The 26,275-nt window shown below is 39.5% G+C and overlaps 1 protein-coding gene across 3 annotated transcripts in view; it reads right to left on the reverse strand.

Annotated features, from left to right (window-relative positions):
* The window catches only part of Fstl5 (follistatin like 5), a 462,806-nt gene that overhangs the window by 92,837 nt on the left and 343,694 nt on the right, over positions 1-26,275 (reverse strand). For all 3 annotated transcript variants that reach the window (XM_045131273.1, XM_045131272.1, XM_045131271.1), the window contains exons 9-10: positions 15,359-15,520; positions 12,695-12,829 (exon numbers count right to left, since the gene is read on the reverse strand). In XM_045131273.1, the coding sequence (XP_044987208.1) occupies positions 12,695-12,829; positions 15,359-15,520 (297 nt within the window). The remainder of the gene's footprint in view (positions 1-12,694; positions 12,830-15,358; positions 15,521-26,275) is intronic.

Here is a 26,275-nt window from a genome sequence, read left to right on the forward strand (position 1 = left end):
AGAGAAAGGCAGGAAGCCCACCTCCTTGCAGCAACCCTCTCACAGGTTTACCAACCCATACCTTGCACAAGAGTCTTAATCCACTGCCACTTTTGAAATACCAAGCTCCAGTGATTTGGAATAACCCAGTCCCTGCTTTATAAACTCACCCCATGTGCTGGGAATCAAAGCAGAAGGCACACAGATCCATGAATATACTGACGCAGACAAGTCTAGCATTAGCAGACAAAGGATACAGTTCCTATATGGGTCAGAAGTAAGGTCATAAAGAATGCCCAGGACCAGGGTGACTTCAGCTAAGTCAGAATGTATTTGGTTCATTTCAAGCTAACATCAGAGAAAGAGACTGACCCTGGCACCAGCGTCCTGTCATAAAGTTTTACAAACCTTTCTAATGGGTCTGGCCGTATCAAATCACCTTGAACAACTACTCAGGAAGAACAGTGAAGGTCTTCCTCGTCAGTCATTAATGCTTTGACTCAAAATTGCTGAGGTCAAGTCAAGCTGACACCACACATATTAACAATGAAATTTCAACATGAGTTTGGGATATGACATTAAAGCCATAATCTAGATTAATACAGAAGAGTGGATGAAAAGGAAAGATTTTTCCACTCACACAAACATAGATAAAAAGCATGGGGTTACTGCTCACATTATTTTACTACCCTTTCTTTTCCTTTGAAACAGTAATGCCACTACTGAGAGTTGGATTGCTACATCAAATTGTTAGAGTGGATTTAAAGTAGTGATAGAAAATGACACAAGTAATACAATGACGGCCTTCTTGTCTGCCCTGCTCTTTCCCATCCACACTCCCACCCCGTGGGTTTCTGTGCTAACAAGAGAGAGCAGTGCCAGTTGCCATCCTTCCATCCTCACTGCTGGAGAGGAGGCAGAATCAACAGCACACAGCAGGGCCACCCAGCAGTTATGTTATTGGGACAGAGTAAACAGAACAGGGTCAAGGTGCTCAACAGAGAAGCGCCAGGGAGCTCCAAGACAAACCAAATAGAAGCAGTGTCAAAAGAACAGACGCTGGAACTGAGATGGGAGGAGCTGCAGGCGCGGTGAGAATGGACGCTGGTACAAGAAGCGTGAAGGCTTTCAGTGAAGCGTTCTGTTAGCACAGAGACAAATATGGGAATGCTAAGTATAGTCTTGGAAACAAAATGTTATCAAGCATGATTTAGAATAAGTATAACACACACACACACACACACACACACACACACACATACCTTTATTAGGAAGAAAATTATCAGATTATAATAAACTATAAATCTTATATTCCCGAAGAATTTATTCAAGCTTAAGGAGGAAATGAGTTGTATGACTTTGAGAACCAGAACTGGAATTTAGCTTTAATGGGTGCTAGAAGATTTAAGATAAAGAATTAAACAATTAATCGCTGTATCTTCTAAAAATAGGGTAGGCAATTTCTAAATATACTGAAGCTTAAAATAATTTAGTACTAAATATAAAATATCTAATTTGTTCACTTTTCTTGTATAGTCCCATATCGGTCATATGTGATTAGCATTTTTTCACTTAAATAGTCTTTAATCCACAATTAAATACATTATCAAACCTAATAAGCATTGAGCCAGAACAGTAATGATGGCAATTGGAGGAACTATCTACTGACCCTTCTTCACGTGGTGCATACTGCCTCATGTTTCAGAGCACTGAATCCACTACGCTTTAATCTCTACAAATGTCTGTAAATTAATCTGGATAACAGCTTATATAAAACCCAAAATAAAGAATGTATGTGTTCAAAATATAGTAGAGTAATTAAATCATCAAAAGGAAGATAATAATCAAGCTACCACTAATTGTGAGCTACAAGAGGGCTTACACTTACTAAATTCTCTCTAAAAAAAAATAAAAGGGTTATCCCATTTATCTGGTGCTAACTTACTCTCCATTGGAGAATCTGCTTCTCTTTTTCAGATAGACGCAGATCCTAAGGACAGAGCCACCCCATCATACCTCAAAAGGGCCCCAGCTGAAACTAAGAAAAATTGGCAAAACAAGCAAGGGTGCTGTTTTCTTGGTGAACTAGGTACCAGCACAAGGGTGAAGGAGATTGACACAAGGAACAATAAACTCCTACCAAATCAGAGATCCAGAGACACGGAGGCTCCCAAGACCTCATCACTGAAGCAGACCTAAAATGAACCCAACATGGCTCAGGGAAATTTGCAGAAGAGGGGGCAGAAAGAATGTCAGAGCCACATGTTGGGTCATGATTCGCAGAGACATTTCCTCCTACCCATGACTGAGGGCTGACTCCACAATGCATGACCCATGTACCTCAACAAGAGGGGCCAGGGGGAGGAGGGAGGACATGGAGGAGGCTAACAATGGTGCCAACTTGACTGTATTGACTGAGCACAAAACTAATTAATAAAAAATGAAGATAATATTCTAAAAGCAAATTGACAACTTCCCTTAAATATTATAAACAACATGACTCTAGCTGAAGTCCTTTTGTCTGTTAAATTGTCCCCCATCATATGTGTAACAATGAATGGAAGACAAACGGAGTCACAGAAACATGAAAAGCTGAGGCCTTGTCAGAGCAGGTTTGTGGGCAGAGCCAGCATTACCCAAATTGATGGTTAATATATAACAAACACCAGCAGTCTTGGAGCACACTGTAGTCCTTGCTTATTTAAATATGCTTATTTATTATCAAAATTAATTTTGTAAATACACTGGTTTTCTTCTTAGAAGACCAAATTATGACATCTTTTCAGAAGGTCCATTATGGTAAGCAATCTTCAAGAGAGAGGAATAAAAGCTAAGCTAATCTCAAAGTGCACCCTCACACAAACTGCATTCCAGGAGCATGGGGTAATGAGTTTCCAAAATGTAGACTCTCTGGAGATTAAACAGAAAATGTGAAAAATTATTTCTTCTATAGACTATGCTGGGGATTGAACCTTCGCTTAATCCTACCCAGGTAATAAAAGAATACTCAAAAGCCTGTTCTATGTGAAAAATAAAATCAAGCAAAAGAAACAATAAACACTTGTTTTGAAAGTTTGTGAACACTAAATAAAGAATATGTAGATGGGGATTTTTGCCTTTGTAGAAATAGAGCATGTATGCTTTTCTGAATTTAATATCCCCCATTTGTACAGTTCAAGGACGCCCCTAATTTTCTCCTTATAGCAATCCATTCTCACCAAGCATTGTAAATACCTAACATTTTTTTCTATTCATTAGCACTGCACGATCACAAAGATAAATAAATGCACCATGTACTTTATGACTCTTCTCCATGTTTGACATCCTGTTAGTCTCCTGGTGTGTGTGGAAATGCATCTGCAGCTCAAAACAACTCTGAATGCACCACTGAGGTAGAAAGACTGGTCAACTCAACTCTTTCCTGTGTCCAATCAAACATGGCTTATGTCTAGAATGGCAATTACCTCATTCAACTGTGTACTGTCCTTCATAGCAGCCTGAACTAAACCTTCTGAATGTGAAGAATTGATTTAGTTGGTGCTGGACAGATACAAGCAGCATGCTTGAAAAAGGTGAAAATGTAAATAAGTCCACGTACTTTTCCTGTACATATTTTATTCTCTTTACAATGAATACTTTTATTTACATCCTAAATTATATGCCACTTTTTAATGGTCATTTAAAAATAGTTAAGTCTGGACTTGAATAATAAAACATATCATTTGCAGGGTAGCCAGTCCCACGCAAAGTTAAATTCTCTAAAACAGCCTGGCACTTGGAGAAAGGCAACAGCAAAGCATTGTGTTTATAGTAGCCTGGGCCACATAATGAAAATCTGACTCTGTTTCCTCCCCAACAAAGTGACATAAAACAAATTATAGCTAATATAAAGAGCTTATATAAATTGATCCGATTTGTTTGTCATGTCAGATTTTATAGTCTAATTCAAAAGAAACTATAAGATTATAGCAAAAATTTCAGAACAGGGCTGGAGAGATGGCTTAGCGGTTAAGCACTTGCCTGTGAAGCCTAAGGACCCTGGTTCAAGGCTCGATTCTCCAGGACCCAGTTAACCAGATGCCGATTCTCTCTCTCTCTCCCTCCCACCTTTCCTCTCTCTCTCTCTCTCTCTCTCTCTCTCTCTCTCTCTCTCTCTATCTGCTTCTTTCTCTGTCTGTCACTCTCAAATAAATAAATAAAAATGAACAAAAATAATTTCAGAACATGTTAGATTTTTTCCAAGATTCCAAATGTACAGAGATTCAGTGTTTGTGACTTCTGGGAATAAGGGAGGTGCAAGATTCAGTCTAATAGGTGATGCCAAAACAGTTTTCAGAAAGTGTAAAGCCTGCAGCAATGTCAGCAATCTATGCCAATCCCTCCTCTCCAGGCTGCACCATACCAGTGGCCCATAGGGAAAAGAGAATGTCTTGGGCTCACCGACCAGCCAGTCTGACAGGGAAAACGGCAGAATTATCAAGGGAAAAAACACGAGAGAGCAACAAAGGAGGACGTTTGACAGTCTCCTCTGGCACACGTGGGCAGAGGTTCATGCATTCATGCATTCACACACAAACACACGAATACACATGTATATGTGACACATGTACACCCCACACATACTACATACATGCCAAAAAAAGTTTTGTTATAAGATGGAGCTTTCAGAGTTACTACCTTATTTTTCTTTCTTTTGCGGGGAGGGTGGTTTGAGTACAGTTTTGCACTAGCCCTGGCTGACCTGGAATTCACCATGTAATCAGGGTGGCCTCGAACTCATGGCAATCCTCTTACCTCTACCTCCTAAATTAAAGGCATGTGCCACCATGCCCCGGAGACCCACTATTGATAATGGCAAAAATGAACATATACATGTGTTAGACAGTACACCAGGGAAAGAATAAGGGAAATATCATACCATTTGACACATGGTTTACTACATAGACAGAGAAGGGGCTTTTTGGTGTTTCTGATGGAGGGATGGCCTCACTCTAGCTCAGGATGACTTAGATCTTAGTCAGTCTCCCACATTCTGGGATTATAGGCATGAACCACCCAGGCCTGTCTGAAACCTGTCTTGAGAAAATTTGTATTTAACGTTTCATGTGTAATACAAATAGGAAAACATAAATGTATATGGAAAATAAGGAAGCAGAATAATAAACTGGCTGACTCATTCTGTCTGACACATTCATTCTGCAACCAGTGCTTATTGGAGTTCAGATATGCAGAATTGGGGACATGAATGTGAAATATGTGGATGTTCCATGTTTACATAGAAATTAATGCTCAACACTGTCACTGTTACCTTAATGCTGAACACTTTTGCTGCACATTGTTCAACAGGACCCTCAGATTTGTGACTGAGCTTTCTGCTCATGGCTGATAAAATGTGTAGCATAAGTTAGACCAAATAACTTTGAGGTAATCCCTGATGTTAACCTCCCCCTTGACATCCAGGCATTTCAAAGGCACATTTCATAATAATTTGTTACATCTGACTGAATTTCTTTTAGGAGGACTATAGGAAAACTATACAGTAGTAATTATTTTACTATTTAAAAATTAAGTATTTTGTTATTTGGCAAAGAATTCACTAAGCTTAATGATGGCTTCTGGAATTAAGGAATCTCCAACAGAGTACTAATATTTTCTCAACACCCTCAATCCTACATTAGAATCTAATGTACTTTGAAAGTTCCATGGAGTCTTAAAAAAATTAACTAGAAAAATTTCATTGTTTTCTCTAATGTTAAATATTTTAAAAATTCAGTACATGAAAACATAAAATTGTCCATATTAAAATTATTTTGAATATCTTTTAAATATAACAACTATGCACATTTTAGTGTATAATATTTTTAGAATTATTTTAAGCAATGAGAGAAAATAGCACATTTGAAAAACTATAATTAGTATATCATTTTGCTAAATAATATTCAAATTGTTAAATAAAAAATTAAAATATTACTTACTGATTTATCAGATTTTCCCTAAAATATTTGTTTTTATTTGGGTGTATTAGATTGCAGCACTGAGCTCCTATCTGTGATATTAGCACCTTACCTTTGATGTTATTTTACTATTCCTAACTATTCTATTTCACATTTGTTTAATGTTAAAAAAACAATTATTAAATTGAAAACTACTGTGCTTATCTTAACTATTATTTGATGAATAGTGCATTTGATTTCATTTACATCTGACCTTAGTCTATATTTTTCCCTTGTTTTATTATTTTCCTGGCCTATGTAGACATTAACAAGATCTCATTTAATCCATACAACTTCCCAGTTTTAGTATTTTCTCCTTTAGACACATAGGTAGTCGTTAACTAATGTATTTACTAAAAAATCTGTCCTCACTTTCTTTATCAAGAGTTTGCAATGTCATATTTAAATTGCATTTGTATATAAGCTGCAAGGCTGCTGAGTTTGATGCCCTAACTCTTGAAAACACTGAGTGTGGCTGCACATGTCTGTAATCTCAGCAGTGAGGGGAGGGACAGAGACAGGAGGACCACAGGGGATTGCTGGTCAGTCAGTGTAACTCAATTACAGAATGAGCACCAGGTTCAGAAAGAGACCCAGCCTCCTGGAAATGAGTCAGAAGAATGGAGAAGGGGACACCATCCATTCTCCTCGGACCACTGTATCTGTGCAAAGGAGACCCCCCCCACAAACACACACACAAACACCCTAAGCACAACCAAACAGCCTTTTCCTCCACTTTTAAAATAGGCAGACAGTTCATAAGCTTTCAAGTATCTTGAAAATGTCTTGGTCACAAATGACTGTACTGCAGCATCACATTTGCAGCAGTGTGCAATGTAAGTTACAGTGACTGTATTTTCATATAGTCATTAACTTATATGAACACTATATGCTTATATAAGTTATTCATGCAAGCAATCTTGTTATATAATTTATATCATTTAAAACATTCCTTTAACATAACAAATGTTAAATTTCCCATGGAATTCCAAAGTCTAGGACTGCTAAGAGATTCTAAGGAGAGGAGAATCAGGAGGGAGGTGGGAAGAGGGTGGAAGACTTATTCTAATGCACACTGTTGTAGCCCAAACTGACAGGTGAAAGGGGCCTGACCACCGACGACAGCGGCTTTGGATATAGTGTGACCGTCCGCATTGCAGACAGCTGGGGAGAGAGTAAGCCAGGCAGAAACCGGTGCTAGGGCGACTGGATATCCACTTTAAAGATTAATTTGATCTCCAAAATAAAAGCCACATTCTTCCTTAAGGAATTTAAAAATTAATTTTAGTTCACAATAACTAGCTATAAATGAACAAAATATTCAATGTGTGCATATGGCCAACCACGTTAATGTTTTTAATCTAAGTAAGGAATGTTGAAATGACCTAGTATTTCCAAATGTAGCATTGTAACAATGAAAAAAAAATAAAGACAGATATTTCATTATAATAAATTTATAGACCGGGGAGATGGCTTAGAGGTTAAGGCACTTGCCTGTAACATATATATTACAATATATTTAGACCGTAAAGTTGTGTTGTAATTTTTATGAGAGAGAAAGAGAAAGAGGGAAAGAGCTTGGCATACCAGGGCCTCCAGCCACTGCAATTGAATCCCAGACTCCTGTGCCACCCTGTGCACATGTGTGAGCTTGTGTGATTGGGTCACCTTGTGCTTCTGGCTTCATGAGGTCTGAAGAGTCCAACATGGGTCCTCAGCTTTGCAGGCAAGCGCCTTACCCACTAACCATCTCTCCAGCCCTATAATGTTATTTTATTTAGACACCATAGTCTAACATTTTCAGAAAGCTGGATTAATCATAATTCTTAGTAAATTCCTGACAAGATATGACATAACCTTTGCTTTCTGCTTAATGTAGCCAGTAAAAATGTTTCTATAGTACATATATCAATTTTCATTTACCTTAGCATTAAAAGTAAATCACTGTTGGTTTGGAGAGATGGTTTAGTGGTTAAGCACTTGCCTGTGAAGCCTAAGGACCCCAGTTCGAGGCTCAATTCCCCAGGACCCACATAAGCCAGATGCACAAGATGGCGCATGTATCTGGAGCCCATTTGCAGTGGCTGGAGGCCCTGGTGTGCCCATTCTCTCTCTCTCCCTCTCTCTCTCTCTCTCTCTCTCTCTCTCTCTCTCTCTCTCTCTCTCTCTCTCTCTGTCTGTCTCACTGTCTGTCTCTCTCTCTCTCTCTCTCTCTCTCTCTCTCTCTGTCGCTCTCAAATAAATAAATAAAAATAAACAACAAAAAATGTAAATCATTGTCAACTGAGAACTGTCACCTATTAAATCTTAGTTATTCAACACTATTACTCAAATAACCACGTTGTATTACTCTGGAACCCATTTGGGGTAGCGAAGTTTGTCACTGGGAAAACTTCCAGTGATGTTTGACAGAATTGGGCGACTCAACTATTTGCATTTCAGGACGCAGTAGAAATACAGCTGGGTCCTCAGATACGGGGTTTTGCCCGCGTCGCCCTCTGCACAGAGCACAACACTGGGAAACGAGGCTTGTAGCGACTCACTGATGCAACCAGGTGTGCCTGATTGTGTGGAAAATAACTGGATGACTTTTACAAGGCTTTAGCTAAGCAAAGAAGCATGCATTGTGTAATTTACTGAGAACTAATCTTTCTCCAATGCTGTACTGTAAATATGAGAATCAACAGTTCTCTACACCATTCAGAAAGAATCAGAACACAGATGCACCACACACCAACCTCAACTGAAGGAACTGTGCCAGGGAGGGAAGGACTGCATTTATCTAACTCTGTGACACAGTTGATTCTCCTGAGAGATACTGACTTTTATTTAAAGTAGCTTCATATCCACAATAAAGAAAAATATGCATGTTCAAATCATCTCACTGTATTTATTTTAAAAAGTGAAAGAAGGGCTGCAGAGAAGGGCTTAGTTGTTAATGTGCTTGTCTGAAAAGCCTAAGGACCCAGGTTGGATTCCCCAGTACCCAAGTAAGCCAGATGTACAAGGTGGTGCATGCATCTGGAGTTCACAGTAGTAGCTAGAGGCCCTGATGTGCCCATTTTCCCATTCTCTCTCCCCCTCTCTCTCTCTCTCTCTCTCTTTCTCTCTGCATAGATATGTGTGTGTGTGTGTGTGTGTGTGTGTATATATATATACATATATATATATATATACACTATTTGTATTGCTCTCTCATAAATAAACAAAATATTATTTTAAAAATGAATAATTCAGGGCTGGAGATATGGCTTAGCAGTTAAGTGCTTGCCTGTGAAGCCCAAGGACCCAGGTTTGAGTCTCCATTCCCCAGGACCCAGGTTAGCCAGATGCAGAAAAGGGCACACGCCTCCAGAGTTCGTTAGCAGTGGCTGGAGGCCCTGGTGTGTGCCCATTCTTTCTCTCTCCCTCTGTTTCTCTCTCTGTGCCTCTTTCTATCACACTCAAATAAATAAATAAAAATTAAAACAATAGTTCAAATTTGTATGCATATTAAGAAAGATATCCCATGCATACGCATCTGTATTTTTTTACATCTCTATCTTCACATCTATTTCATGTATATGTATCATTCAATCTGGAAACTGATGTCCACCATGTACTGGGTATTCTGGGCTGTTATTTCAAACAAAATTTGTGAACGTAGGAACAGAAGCTATTTTGAGAAAACAACCTGAGTCCAAGAACAGCTACTGTAAGTCTCACACACTGGTGAAGGCTTTTGTGTCATATCTGAACAGCAGGTCCTGGTGAGCTCATCTTTAGATCAAGGGGGTGTAAAGCTCAAGAGGGCATGGGGCAGGCCCATCACAGGACTACAGAGATTTGCAATGATTCCAACCCCATCTATGGTGATTTGATTCAGGTGCCCCCATAAACTTACTTGTTCTGAATGCCAGGTTCCCAGCTGAAGGAGATTTGGGAATTAACACCTTCTGGAGGGAATGTTTTGTTGATGGAGGGATTATGGGTGTTATAGCCAGTTTCCCCGTGCCAGTGTTTGGCACACTCTCCTATTGCTATTGTCTACCTTATGTTGGCCAGGGGATGGTGTCCACCCTCTGTTCATGCCATTATTTTCCCTGTCATCATGGAGGTTCCCTCTGGAGCCTGTAAGCCAAAATAAACCTCTTTTTCCCCACAAGCTGCTCTTGGTTGGGTGATTTCTACCAGCAATGAGAACCTGCCTGCAACAGTAAAGTGGTACCAAGGAGTGAGCTTGCTGCTAGACACCTGACTGTGTGGCTTTGGCCTTTTGTAGCTGATTTTCAAGGGGAATTTGGAAGGATTTGAAACCTTGGCTTAAGAGATACCTTTCAGTGCTGTAAGTACAGATTAATGGGCTATTCTGGTCAGAGTAGAAAGACCTGAATGCAGTAAGAACTATGGACTGTAAGGTTTGGCTTATAAGAGTGAGAAGGAGCTTTGCTTGGATTGGGCTAGCAGTTTAAGTGAAAAGCTTGCTGTTATGCCCATTATGCCCATGTCCTGAGAAGTTGTGCAGGGTTGCACTGCATACAAATAGACTGGTGTGAGCAGAGGGATATGGCACAGAAAAATTAAATCTTTCAGCCTAAACTGCTGCCCATTCACCTGCAAATTGTTTGAGAGATTGGGCTAGGTGACCTGAATGGGGGCAACAGGAAGAATGGAAACTCTTTTGAAGGGGCCTGAGTGCCCAAGGAGTGTCCTGTTCTTCAAAGTCTGTTTATTCCCCCCTGGACTAACAAATTGGCACTCCACCTGGTATTATGGAGGATAAGAAATGCAGAAAAGAGAGGGTCTTTGAGTTTGCAATGTGATCTTATATTTTGGAAATAGCCATGGGCAGTGTGAAGCAGGTTTGCTGGATGCCTGCATGGAGACCCCATGGGGCCATGAGGATGAACTATGGATTGCAGTGGAGACTCAGTGGAGATGTAGGGACCAAGAGATGGCTGCTGAGGAAAGCTGCTGGCCACAGCTGATGTTTTCCAGGACTGTGAGTAGCCTAGCTGGAAGGACAGAATTGGAATACCAGAGACTTACTGCTGGTTAGATACATGGGACTTTGAGATTTGTCACTGGCTAGAATTGTTGGACTTGAAGCTCCAGAATTTGATGTTTGCCCTGTTTTAAATCTTGTATTGGCTGAATATTTCTTTGCAATGCCCAGTGCTATTTTTTGCAGTGTAAATGTTTATTCTGTGCCATTATGGGTTTTAAGGGGGGATTTTTGGGTATTATGGCTCAGTTAAAAGATCTTGGACTATGGGGATATTTGAACATCAATGGGATTAATAAAAACTATGGGGACTTTTAAAGTTGGACTAAATGCATTGTATTTTACATCATGTATGGATATCAGTTTATAGGGACCAGGGATGGAATGTCATGGGTTGATTTAAGTGTCCCCCATATACTTAGATGTTCTGAATGCTAGGTTCCCAGCTGATGGAGATTTAGGAATTAACACCTCTTGGAAGGAGAGTATTGTTGGGGAAGGCTTATAGGTGTTATAGCCAATTTTCCCCTTGCCAGTGTTTGGCACACTCTCCTATTGCTATTGTCTACCTTATGTTGGCCAGGGGTTGATATCCACCCTTTGCTCATGCCATCATTTTCCCTGCCATCATGGAGCTTCCCCCTGGAGCCTGTAAGCCAAAATAAACCTCCTTTTTACCACAAGCTGCTCTTGGTTGGGTGATTTCTATCAACAATGAGAACCTGACTGCAACACCATCCTACTATACAATTCATACTTTCTACCATGCCAGTCTACTTTTTGTACACACACACATCACACACACACACATGTGTGTGTGTGATGTGTGTGTGTGTGTATATATGTATATATGGAAATATCTTTCTAAAATTATTTTTGATATTTAGTTTTGGTCAAGTCACTCTTTTTAAATGTATGCACATAAGAAAAGTAAAAGCTATGACTGACAAATCTGTTCTTTGTGTTTGGTTGTTTTGCTTTTTTTCTTGTTTACTTAAATATACCTGCCAAAGTATAAGCATTTTGTGTGCATTGGTATTGAAAATTCTGGAAAAGAATCTTGGGCAAACTTTAAGTGGAGTTACCCAAAGTCCATCGATTTTCCACATGATCTCCACCAATTTCATCTCTGTTGTCCTGCACAGCATTTCAGGGATGTGCTCAGGTACCAGGCAATGCTCCAGGGACCATCACCAGCTACCACATAAAGAGCTTAACACTTCTAGATCTTTTGTCTTATTTATTTACTTATTTACTTGTTTATTTGGTATTGGGAAAGGAACCCAGGACACAATGCATGCTGAGCACATTTTCAGTTTGTGCTCTTTGACAGCTGACATTAAAAAGAGGCAGGGCTGTCACCAAACATAAAATGCAACTCTGAGATACTTGATGGCCTTAAATGTCCCCAAATTGCTTGAGAAAGGGATACCCCTCTTTTGAAATTTTAAATTCTTACATGAGCAAGTGGTGAGTCAGGGCTCACAATATCTTATGCATGCTTACAAAAGAAGTTAGGTCATTCTATGTCAGTATCTCAAGATTCTCATTCTCTCTGGACATGAAAATTGTTTTAATGTTCTGTTTGCATACAGTAAGTATCCTGGTATCTTGGGATTTTTCAAACAATCTACAAAACATAAAACTCTATGTGAGTGTGTGTGTGTGTGTGTGTGTGTGTGTGTGTGTGTGTGTGTGTTATTCCTTGTGTGCATGTGCATATTGTCTTAATACATACGAGTCTTTCTAGCAGAATCTTCCACAAAAAGGGAGGAGATGTCTTCATCCACTCCTGCCTCGTTCTTGGCGATGCACGTGTATGCTCCTGTGTCTTCATAGCGCACATTGCTTATGTGAACCTCACTTCCATTGGCTGAGAACAGAAGGAAAATGAAACTCATAAACTCTCGAGACAGCTTTGGTTCAATCTCGACCACACACCCCAAAACTCACTGAACTTGTCCTAATTAAACTATTTTCTTTCTGCTTCCATATTTGGGAGATGGGTCAAATTATTCCAGAGGCATTTAAATCTCTGTAAATTGTCCTTTCATTCTACTGCTGAGAGGCCCACACTCTATATCACACGTGCACACTTCATGATGTATACCATTTTCCACTTTGCAAATGAAATATTCACATTGATCTTTATTATTTTATGTACAATATTTATAATCCTAATTTTTAACCAAAGTTTTATAATAGTGTAGTTCATTGGAAGAAAAACACTGACAATATATTGTGTATATATAAAGATATGTAAAGAGCTTAACACTTCTAGATCTTTTTTCTTATTTATTTACTTATTTATTTGGTATTGGGAAAGGAACCCAGGGTGCAATGCATGCTGTGTGCATAATATGTTATATTCTAGTACTATCAATAAATAATTTACTGAGTACTCTTGTCATTAAAAGAAATGCTACATATCTGGAATTAGAAGGGAAAGTGAACAGAAATCTAACAACACAATTGTCTCTAATTTTGCCAGAAACTTTTCTAAAACAATAATGCTACAATGTAGGGTGGAAATTCATATAATTACAATAAAATCAAAGGGTTAAGAGAGTAATGGATCTATCTTTCAAATACTGTTGAGATAATATTTTGAGCTTTTACTTAAACAATGAGTTTAATCCCCCATCATCAAAACTGGGAATCATTAGTTAGTTACTACACACTCACAACGTGCTAAAGACCTTCATATATTTTGGTCTCTAATCACCTGAAATAATACTAAATTTCCAGATGAGTGATATGAGATTTGTGGAATAAATTCATGCAAGTCACTGAACTCAACACCCGCACTCCAAGTTTCTCGAAAGCATCATTCCTGTGGCTTCTTTCTTCCCTCCCCCTTTACTGTGTGGGTGTCTCCATGGGAATGATATGTCCTGTGATTCCCCCCTGATGCTCAATCATGAGTGGTTCATGTGCTCTAAAACATAAAATGACTGTGGCATGTTGAAGACAACACAACTGGTATGGGAAAATTTGAGAAAATAGATGAAAACACCAATCAGGAAAGCCATGAATGGTGGCTATAATCCAGCACTTGGAAGGCTGAGGAAGGAGGATTATTGAAAATGAGAGGTTGGCTTGGGTTATTGCAGAGTGACACTGCACCAAACCAACCAACCACCCAACCAATGGAGAAGAGCTTGAGTGAATCGTGAGGGCCAGTTACTCTGTGAGTGAGACACAGAGAAGGCGGAGGAAACTCAGGGGAATAAGCGCTTAGCTAAGTGAGCTCCATCTGAGGCTAACATGTGCACTACAAACTGTCAGCTGGCCCCTGTCTCTTGAACTGTCTCTCAATGTGCGTATCATTAACAGTTGTGCTATGATGGGGTCCTGGTTGTCTTCGTTCAGGTATCACCCCGCAGTGTCATAGTCACTCAATTCTGCTCAAGACACCAACACATAAATGCTGCAGATACATCTGATAGGCCTGTGGGTAATTAAATAACGTCATATCCAACAGTCTCTTGCTATGGTTCATTCTCAATCAGCCTGTTCTCCTCAGACATGGAATAAGGACTATTGTGCTCATGTGAGACAGTCCATCAGACTAAGTTGTTGTATGCAAGAGTTTATAAAGCATATCAGATTTATGTAGTTCTTCAAAGGTAGTATAGTTAACAAAAGTTATGCAATTACTTTCTAATTATTCAGGTTATCTATTATTACATAAATGAGGTTTTAAATTTTTATTCCCACTTATTTGTGACTGTTGTAATTTATATAGAAATTGACTAGTCTCACACACACACACACACACACATATATGCATATATATGTATATATATATATATATATACTAAAATAATAAAATTTGAAAAATATTATATACAAAATAAATGAATTAGTAATTTTTAAACAGCATAAATATGAAACATGTTATTATTATAAGTTTTTAATTTTTCACCTCTTATAACAAAATATACTATAAAATAATCATGAAAAATTTATATATTATAAATTATCTACAATACATATCTTAATGTATTACATAAGTATCTAAAATATAACTTTAAAAGTTTATTTTCATGAATAGATCTAATAATTCTTTTCACTAAAAAGCACAACCATTCACAAGACAATCATTAAAAATGTACCTAATTCAATATTTTACTCATTATTTCAAATAGTACCAAATTTTATATTTTACTTGATGGCACACTATATTTAGTCATTGTGACAAAATTGCTATTTAAAACATGAAAAATATAACAGTACTGTACTGTTTCAAATGTGTTTTACATGAAACCATTTTTAATATTCATGAAATAATATTACAGATAGGACTCCTTTTCTCTTTTTTCCCCAGTAATATCAAGTATTTTATAAGACTCAGCACAAAGGTCTACAGGATGAGTGAAGGTGGACAAACAAGAGGCACCTTGGAGTGTGAGCTGTTTGGACAGCTTGGGAGTGATATCCATGCCATTCTTGAGCCAGCTCAGCTGAGGGTCTGGTATGCCTTCTGCATGGCACCTAAGACTTGCAGTTACGCCAGGTTCTCGTGCCTGACTCTGAGGGTACACCCGGATGACTGGAGGAACTAGAAAAGAGAATGAAGCAGTATTCAACATTTGATTTTTGGAAAATAAACAAAAATGTAACATGAAACATTAGAAATTATATATCTTAATGATGTGGCTATGTTAGTTTCTTAATGATTTTATCCACTAAGAAATATAAGTGTTACTTGGAAAAGATAATTCTTGGCCTATAACATGAAAAAAAAGTACAATACAAGCCTGTGATCATTCATTTTAGTATCTAAAGAAAACCTCGAAGAATGACAGGCATAGTAGTTTGATTCAGGTGTCCACCATAAACTTAGGTGTTCTGAATGCTAGATTCCCAGCTGATAGAGATTTGGGAATTAACACCTCCTGGAAAGAGTGTATTGTTGGGGGCAGGCTTATGGGTGTTATAGCCAGTTTCCCCTAACCAGAGTTTGGCACACTCTCCTGTTGCTATGGTCCAACTTATGTTGGCCAGGGGGTGATGTCCATCCTCTGCTCATGTTGTCATTTTCCCTGCCATTATGGAGCTTCCTCCTGGAGCCTGTAAGCCAAAATAAACCTCTTTTTTCCCACAAGCTGCTCTTGGTTGGGTGATTTCTACCAGCAATGCAGACCTGACTTCAGCGGCAGGGGAATATCAAATGATCATAGAATGCAGATGAAAGAGGCCCCATTTCCTAATTATAGGATGATTTAAGCATTAAACTAGCAATTACAAAAGAGTATAATTAATCAAGCCCTCTTTATTTCAGCTTACCTAAATAAATAAATATGTGAAGAGAAAGGCTTTCCTTACTATAGCACATTTAGAAATACAGTGATTCAATTTATAATAGCATACCAAGAGGAATATAGGATGGACCTTGTCAAAAAGTGGGCTAACTCCACAATGCATGACCCATATACCTCAACAAGGAGGGGCCAAGGGGAGGGGGTAGGTCACGGATGAGCCTAATAATGGTACCAAACTGTATTTGCTGAATACAAAACTAATAAAAAGAAAAAAGTTAAGACTTTACACTAAACAATACAAAAGGTTGCCTAAATTTTCTAAAGAAAACAATATATGTAAGATATCATGTGTTCATGATTAAAAATAATTAGTTAAAAAAATGAGAATTATTGGTAGAGGGTTCATATTCCCAAATGGATCTCAGATGCAATGTAATCTCTCCTAAAAATCTAAGTGCATTTTCTCATAGGAATGTAAGAGTTCATCCTCAGAGTCATGTAGAGTTAAAAGGGCCCCCAAGTAGCCACAATGATCTCAAAACATTCTCACACTGCCTCATTTCAAAATCTATAAGGAAGCTTAACTCATGAAAGCAGCTGGACGACAGTATGAGGATGAGCACAGAAGACCAGCAACAAAATGGAGAAAACAGAGAAAAGCACATCTGTGGTAAATTCATTTTTCACACAGTATCATAAAATAGATCTTTGAGAGTGTCTAGGGTAACTGTCAATTCATGGCCTGAATATGAACCTACGAATCTGCTCTTTACCACATATAAAATATGATTCAAGAGCTGGGCATGGTGGCATATACCTTTATTCCCAGAACTCGGGAAGCAGAGGTAGGAGGATTGCCATGAGTTCGAGGCCACCCTGAGACAACATAGTGAATTGCAGGTAAGCCTGGGCTAGAGTGAGACCCTACCTCAAAAAAGAAAAAAAAAAAATCTGATTCAAGATAAAACAGCTAAATTTACAAGCTAAAACACTATAAATCTTAAGAAAGGACTTAATATGGGAGTAAATCTTTATAAATTGGTACTTTAAAAAGATGATTTTTAGATATAACCAACCAAATCACAAACACCTGCATCAATATAAGCAAGCTGAGCCTCATCTAAATTAAAGTTGTTGGTGCATCAAAGCTTATCAAAAATGACTAAGTGCAACTCAGGGAGTAAGAAGTTCCAAACCATATTTGATATTAGAGTACTGTAGAGGATAGGGCTAAAGAGATGGCTCAGCGGTGATGGCCTTTGCCTGCAAAGCCTAATAACCCAGGTTCAATTCTCTAGTACCCACAGAAATTCAGATACACAAAGTGGCGCATGCATCTGCAGTTTGTTTGCAGTGGTTAGAGGCCCTTGTACACTCATTCTCTCCCACTCCCCCTCTCTCTTTCTTTGCTTGCAAGTAAATTAAGACAAGTATCACTTTTTTATAAAAGAGAAAATATGTAAAGAATTCTTGCAAATTATACATAATAAAAGATAAAAATTGCACTTCAATATGGGACAAAAGGCATAAGTCTCCTTTTTGACTTGTTCTGAAGGCGGATGGATCATGGAGGGTGACAGCTGATTACTAAAAATTTAATCAAGTGATGGCTCCAATTGCAGCTGCTGTACCAGATATGGCTTCTTCACTTGAATAGGTCAACATGTCTGCTAGTACCTGGTATGCAGTTATTGGTTTCTGTATGTTTTATTTTTCCTCAACACCTAGCCAGAAGGATCAATTTGCTTGCAACTGGCAAGGCCTGCATTACACCTTCGCTGTTGGACCCTAAGGTTGAATTAACTCTCCAGCCCTGGGTCATAACTTAACTCTCATTGTCTCTTCTGCAAGGTGCCAGTTGGTATGTTACATGATGTCATGAAGCTGGCTGGATCCAGTGAGCAGGAGGTGGCAACTCTGCTGGAGTTGCTGGTACAGAGCATCTGTAACAGAGGATGGAAACCAGCAGCCCAAATTCAAGGCCCTTCTTCGGCAGTCGGCTCTAGTGCAGTGGTGTGGAGTGTGCCCAGATGTTCCATCCAAGGAATACGTTTCTGCATCTGGCCTCCCCTACTACTAAGAAAGTAGCACACGATCTGGTGGGCCTGCTTGGAGTTTGAAGGCTCCATGCTGAACATGTTATTCTGTCACACGTAACAAAGGTGATGCAGGACGCCACTCATTGCCAGGAGGGCCCAGAACACTAGAAGGCTCTCTGACAGATCCAGGCGTCTCTACCACCTGGGCCATGTGAGCCGACACACTTGCTGGTACTTGGGGCGCCAGTGGTGGGCAGGGCTGCTGTTTGGAACCCGTGGCGGATCACAAGCAGAGGCTCTTGGGATTCTGGAGCAAGGCCCTGCCATCATCTACTGACAGCTACTCTCCCTTTGAGAGGCAGCTCTGGGCCCGGTATTGGGTCGTAGCGGAAGCTGAAGGCTTGACAATGGGCCATCAGGTTACTATGCGCCTGGTCTGTTCATTATGAAGTGGGTGTTACCTGATCCACCAGGCCATAAAACATGACATGCACAGCAGTCCATCATCAGAGAAAAACAGTACATATGTGATCAGGCTCAAACAGGTCCTGAAGGTGCAGGTCAGTTACATGAAGAACTTGTCCAAATGCCCGTGGCGCCTAGTCCTGTCGCAGTGCCTTCTGAGCTCCGCTTGCACCCGTGGCGTCGTGCAGTGTGCCTTGTGACTGACTAATGAGGAACAGGCTGGGGCCTGGCTTGCATACGGATCTGCATACTATGCAGCCCCATCCGTGTGGTACAGGTACTGTCAGGGTGAGAGCTTCAAGGCTGATGGGCTCATGGATTCATGTACCACGGTTCCAAAGAGCCACTTCCAGCAGGCACTGCATGGCAGGGTTGCAGTCCCTGTAAGGAGACCTGAGATGTTTCTGCATGAGATGATTAAGGTGAAATGAAAGTTGCAATGGAGACCCAAAAATGATGGCGAGGCAAGAACCACGGGGCACCTGCTGAGAAAATCTGCAAGTTGAGCACGGAGTTACCACAAAGGAGAGTGGTGCCTGCAGGGCTGGGGCCTCTGGTGACGCCAGCGCGCGCTCCAGTCTCCGGACACCGAGATGCATGATTGGGTGCTTTTCTGGTATTATTTGATTGGGGTCCAATTTTTCCTTGCTATGGCCCCATTCCTCTCTTTCTGGATGAGAATGCTTATTCAGTGCATGTTGGAAGTACATAACTTTGTAAAATACTGTATTTATTCATTTGAGAGACAGAGGGGGACAAGGCAGATAGAGAATGAATGTGTTAGGGCCTCCAACCACTCCAAACCAACTCAAAGCCTACGTGCTGCCTCGTGTATCTAGCTTATGCAGGTATTAGGGAATCAAGCCGGGTCCTTAGGTTTTATAGACAACTGCCTTAACTGCTAAACCACCTCTCCAGCCTCATGACTTCCTTTCTGATGTTGCAGGAGCTATCCTAAGTTTTCCTGAGTCTCAGAAGAGACTCTGCTCTTTGCTTTTACACTTTTTGAATGGAAGAGTTGGAACTGCTAAGGGCTATGGGGGCTTTCGAAGTTAGATTACATGAATTTTGTACTATGAGATGGTCATAAGCCTATGGGAACAAGGGGCGGAAGTTTATGACTTAGAAGTATTACGTTTGGGTGTTAATTTGGAAAGAGGTCAACTTGCGGTGGTTCAACTCTGGTTGCCAACTTGACCGGATTTAGATTCTCCATGGAAACAAATCTCTGGAATTGTCTTTGAGTGACTTTCAAGATTAGGTTGAGATGTGAGGATCCCCCCCACCCCTAGCTATGGGTGGGAGTGCCATGGGCTGGGGTCCTGAAATGATGGAAAAAGAGAAAGCAAGTTGAGCACCCGCATTCGTGGCTCTCTGTTCCTCACTGCATGACTGAATGTGTGTGTTTGCCTCAAGCTCCTGCTGCCAAACCCTCCCACCATGATGGATGTAACCTTGAACTATAAGCCACAATTAACCCTGCCTTATGCCGCTTCTTGTCAAGCATTTGGTTATGGCAGTGAGAAAGTATCCAGTATAATTGAATAAGGAGTGGGACCAGGGTTAGATAATTAAGTCATCAAGGAAGATCTTGTGGGGCCTGAACTAGTTCTTGTCCTGTGAAGAACAGAGCCTGACCTCTAATTGCCTTCTGGTTTCCCTGACTCCATGTCTTCTTCTCCTGTGATCACCTTCTGGGATGTTTCCAGCATCTGCTGTTATTACCGGATCCTCACCAGGGTTGGAGTCAAGGGAGCGTCCTACTCTTCCACCTCCAAAACGGTTAGCTGTATGAATACCTTTCATTAGAACCTTTCTCAGGTGAATCATTGATCTTAGAGTCTGAAACTTTGAAGATTAAAAAAATAGTTTACTTGTCACTCAATGATATTTTGATGGAGATAAATGCTGTCCATGGATTCTCTACTACATACTTATGTAGGTTATAGTATAATTTTAAGCCTTTTTAAGTTTTGCTTTCTTTTTTTTTAATTAATTAATTTTTTTTGCTTATTTATTTGAAAGCAACAGACACATAGAGAAAGAGACAGATAGAGAGAGAGAATGGGCACACCAAGGCCTCCAGCCACTGCAAACGAACTCCAGATGCGTGCTCCCCCTTATGCATCTGGCTAACGTGGGTCCTGGGGAATCAAGCCTCGAACCGGGGTCCTTAGGCTTCACAGGCAAATGCTTAACTGCTAAGCCATCTCTCCAGCCCAAGTTTTGCTTTCTTAACTATAAAAAACAAGTATTATGTTTATTATGGAAAATCTTTATATATATTATTATGTAATATATGTAATGTAACATATATAATGCAATATAAATATAACATATATGAGACATAAAATAACATCATTGTTGGAATGAAATTTGCCTGATTTAGTCATTGTTCCCCAACACATGGCTTACATACTTGGGTTACAAAATTATGAAAAATTTGGAGAAATGGCCCACAGGAAAGAAAACGGCAGGCTTGTCACACGTATGCCTGTTCACTCTCACTTCATTTGGTGCTTCGAATGACCATGACACCATATGTACTTTGCATTTGCCCCAGGGAGTGTATGGCATGGAATGAAGAAAACGGACTCACATTCTCAGTTGATGAAGATTCTGGAGGAGATACCTCAACAAATGGAAAAGGACAGAAAAGTGCATTTCACTAGACCCTCCTCATCAGATAATGTATATAGATATAGTTCAATATCTTTTGTGTCCAATCCTTAGAATGTCAACAAGTCAAAGATATATTAAATACAAGGCAATCCTTAATGCTTAAAGACTGACCCAAATTTAACTTTGTCACTTCTCTTTCTTGTGACTGTAGGGCCCACTGCATATACACATCTGTTAGCCTAAGGAAAGTAATGAATATCTTCCAGATCTACTAACTTTATAAAAACCATCTCAAATTTAGGAATAGTGAAAGCTACTAGGTCATTCTTGTATCTGTGCCTGTTACCTCCTGGATCCTTAGTTCCTATTTTTGGTGATGCTCCAGAGGTCTTAATTTAAGAAAGGGTCCTCAGTAATGTCTGCAGCCTGAACTCTAAAGGCTGGTGTTGCCTTCTGAGGAGTGGAAAAGATCAATTCCTCAGAAGCTCTGAGCACCAGAAGAAATGGGCTGCAATGCTCCTCTGTCCCCAAACTGAATTCAAAACTCACACTACACATGCAGAAGAGGGAGTAACAAATACTAGCTTCTGATTCTACCCCTGCATTTGTACTTCAGTTGTTTCCTGTGAATATCAAATGTCTTCATAAAGAGACCTCATAACATGACTGTGTCTGCTCTCATGGTGACATGAAGTGCACGTTTAGGCTCACCTCATATATCCAGTGCTGTGTAGCTTTCATCTCATCTTATTTTATTGAAGCTTAAAACAGGTAACTTTTGCAAAAGATATGGTGGTACACTTAACAGCAAATCTACACAAAGATGAAAAAGAATCTTTGAAGCACTCATGCCCCATCTCTAATATTGTAATAGCTAGGGAGTCGGAAAATAAGCTTTTAAAAAAGACTTATATAAAGAGCCAGAAGGGATAACAACCTCCAGTAAATATTTAATAGAAGAAAGTGTATCTTGTCACAGAATTTATGGGCAAAGTAAGGATCAATTCTTCCCTGCAACATGTTTTTGGAATAGCACAAACTGAGACAACATAAATATATTAAAGGAATAGTTGTAAAAACTGTACATCAGTGTGGGAGAGATGCATCAATGGAATAAAGCACCTATTATAAGCATAATTACCTGAGCTCAGAAATCACAACCCATTTTAGGCAGGTGTGGTAGTAAGCATGTCAGGAATCCCAATGTGCCTGTGGTGAGATGGGAGGTGAAGAGAGGAGAATCCCCCAGAAGCTGGCAGGCCAGAGCACTGGCCATCACAGTGATGAGCAATGAGAGACCCTGTTTTGAGTGAGGCGGGCAGCAAGGACTGACCCCAGAGTCTGCCCTCTGACTTCTCATGTGCTGTGGGATATGTGCACCCGCAGTTGAACACTTTAACATGCACACATAAATCATATGCACACCATGCAGATCACACACTACAAACCAATAAAACAAGGCTGTACACTCATAACTCAAATCAATACATTCTATATTTCTCATTTGATAAAATATAGATAATATTAAGCACCTATAATTTCACTGAAACCCCCAGAGAAAAACTTCCAAAAAGAGATTCAATCTCTTCCTGCATTTCTATCTGCTTCTACTTTTTGTCGATTCTGAATGGGTGGAAAGAAAATCATTGAACAATATTTTATTCATATTGAACTTTAAAATTCAAATAGATTGTATTTAGGAAAATAACAAATCCCATATATAATATTCATTTCACTGATACTATTGGTACCAAATGATGGTCTGAAACATAATTTAAGGATTATAAGTGACTGTCATACTAATTATTTAACCTTAGTGACAAGCTACACATTTAAAAATAGCTTATATTCCCTGAGACATATTATAGAATACAGATGAGGATTGATGGCAACCTGATTAGAAAGTTTATAATCCTTCAGAGAATATTTCAAGCCTTTTGTTACATTTTTAATCAGGAAGTGCATTTTATGAACTTGTCTTTTCTACTAGCAACAGATGAGGAAGGGAGCTGATGGCTGCCAAAGGGGATTCCAGAGGGGGCTGGCCATCCCCCTTTCCCATGCTGCCACTGAACTCTCCCTACAGGCTCTTAACACCGCAGGACCAAGGTTACTTCTCTCTTTCTGTTTCTCTTTGTCACTCTTTCTATAACTGCCTCAACTCTATCTGTCTGGTTTTATTTTTTTTAAGACTTGGTCATGCTACATAGCCCAGAAACTGGTTTCAAACTTGTGGTTGTCCTGGTCTCTCAGCCTCCTGAGTGCTGGGATGTCAGGTATGTAGGGTCAGCATGCCTCACCACCAAATATTTCCTAAGATTATTCGCTATCTCATAAATAGCACTGAAGAAGTAACCCCAACTGAAATAGTGACTTATTTGGTACAGTATGTTCAATTACATGTTACCAGAATAGACAATATATAATTTAATGTTTCTATTAAAATATTAAGGATACAATAGAAGTAAAACAAAAAAAAATAGGATTTATGTTAATATGCAAACTTAGAACGCCCTGAGTATAGTATTATGCTCTGGTAATCCCCTTGCCTGTAAAAATAACTGTTTAACTTGAGCATGTTTAAATGACTGTTAACTTTTAAACTGCCAAATTGAACAGTAAAAAATTAAATTAATTCCTAAGCTCAAAATGTATCATCCAGTCCTAAGCATAAATGCCTTTATATATGGTTCTATTGAAACATGATTACGTGACACAGAGGTTGAACTGGAATTTTAGGTATGTGACATACCATGGAGATACTTGAGATTCTGCATGTTAAAGTGTCAAGATCAAATCTATCAATGCATCTGTATAATTTTGCAGTTGCAATTATTAATCTCAAATACATTGTCAGTGGAAATAGAAAGAAAAGTTCATTAAGCACAGTTAGCTCAGATTTCAAGGGAACTGAAATGCTTTCTATTGTACAGCAAATATCGCATATAAGTAAATTGGAGAGATATGATAAAATTTTATTTAGTAGTTATAAATAGTAAGACACTGTATATTTAGCTGTGTTAAGAGTATGTGAGGGCTGCAAGGCCGCTGAGAAATCCTGCTGGAACTGAGCTGATAACCTCCTCCATGTAGACCAGCTGACAGAAAGCTGGAAGAAGCCATTCTACATGCAGTTCAATGGGAGAGAGAGATACCACCAGTGAAGATACTCAACAGTGGACATTTCAAGCCTTATAATTGGCCAGCCAGCACAAATGAGCCAGTGGCTGCAATAGTGGCACATCTGTCCTGGTGGAAACTAAGTACCCTCTAATTGGACTGGAGACCTACTCCATGGGAGGGAATAAATCCCTGATACTGAAACTTAAAACAGGGGTAGTCATGAGCCCTAGAGGTGTAACATCTGCTGATGTCTGGAAAAATGTATATACTATGCTTATCAAACTGCCCAGTAAGCACTTCTCTTAATATTCATACCCTTATATTAATGCTACTCTCACTTTGGGTAGAGAATCTTCTCTTTTCAGATGGCAATGACCTTGGGACAACTCAGAATGTATCCTGGTGCTGGAAAGAAGTGACTGGAGTACTGAGTAACATCTTGATCACACCTTCCAAGGCTTAGGGTCTAATTGGAAGAGGTGGTGGAAAGAATGTAAGAGCCAAAGGAAGGGTAGGACTCCTTACAACGTGCTCTCCAGACATAAAATGGCCTGGATATCCATGGCCTCACAGTGCCTGACACTACCTGCACAAGACCATCATAAGAGGAGGAAAAGATCATGACACCAAAATAAAAGAGAGACTGATTGAGATGGGGAGGGGATATGATGGAGAATGGAATTCCAAGGGGGGAAGGGGGGAAGGGTATTACCATGGGATATTTTTTATAATCATAGAAAACATTAATAAAAATTGAGAACAAAAATAAATAAAATAAATTGTCAAAAAAAGAGTATGTGAGACATTTTAATTTGCTATACAAATTTTAAATTTCAGGTGGAATTATAACACTTAAAAATATAGAGCTGGAGAAATGGCTTAGCAGCTAAGGCACATGCTTGCAAAGCCAAAGGACGTAGGTTCAATTCCTCAGGACCCACATAAGCCAGTTGTACAAGGGGGTGCACATATCTAGAGTTTGTTTGCAGTGCTGGAGGCTATCGGGTGCCCATTCTTTCACTCTATCTCTCTATTTCTGTATCTCTCTCTCCCAAATAAATAAAAAATATTAAAGTATATATAAATAAGATTATAAAAATTATAGAAAGTAACATATAATTAGCATAATTGCATGACTTAGATTACTCAGGAGAAATTTTGTGCCTATGTGAAACTATCACAAACATTATCAACTGAAAATTGTAATGCATTCATTAATGATAATAGGCATAAAACTGTAAAGGTAGATGGACATGTGTCTCCAAGACCCTCAACCTCAACGTATTAGGACACACCACTGGTTTCCTCTAGGCAAAGAATGTCCTAATAGAATACTTTCATTATAATAGTCCTTCCAGTTGCATGTTAGAAAACATCTAATAAGAAAATGTATCTGTAACATTAAGCCACCCTTACATGTCAACCTCCAATCATTCCAACTATGGTTTATCTCAAGAACTTGCAGCACAGTTTCCAGAAGATGTGAAAACAGCAGAGATGGGTGCTATGGAAGCCTGATTTTTTTTTAATTAATTTATTTGAGAGCAACAGACACAGAGAGAAAGACAGATAGAGGGAGAGAGAGAGAATGGGAGTGCCAGGGCTTCCAGCCTCTGCAAACGAATTCCAGACACGTGCACCCCCTTGTGCACCTGGCTAACGTGGGACCTGGGGAACCGAGCCTCAAACCGGGGTCCTTAGGCTTCACAGGCAAGCGCTTAACCGCTAAGCCATTTCTCCAGCCCTGGAAGCCTGATTTTTAACTGGAGGCAGAGATCACCGACCCAATGAGGTGACTTCGTG

This window comes from Jaculus jaculus, chromosome 12 (genome assembly GCF_020740685.1).
Source record: "Jaculus jaculus isolate mJacJac1 chromosome 12, mJacJac1.mat.Y.cur, whole genome shotgun sequence".
NCBI classification, from domain to species: Eukaryota; Metazoa; Chordata; class Mammalia; order Rodentia; family Dipodidae; genus Jaculus; species Jaculus jaculus.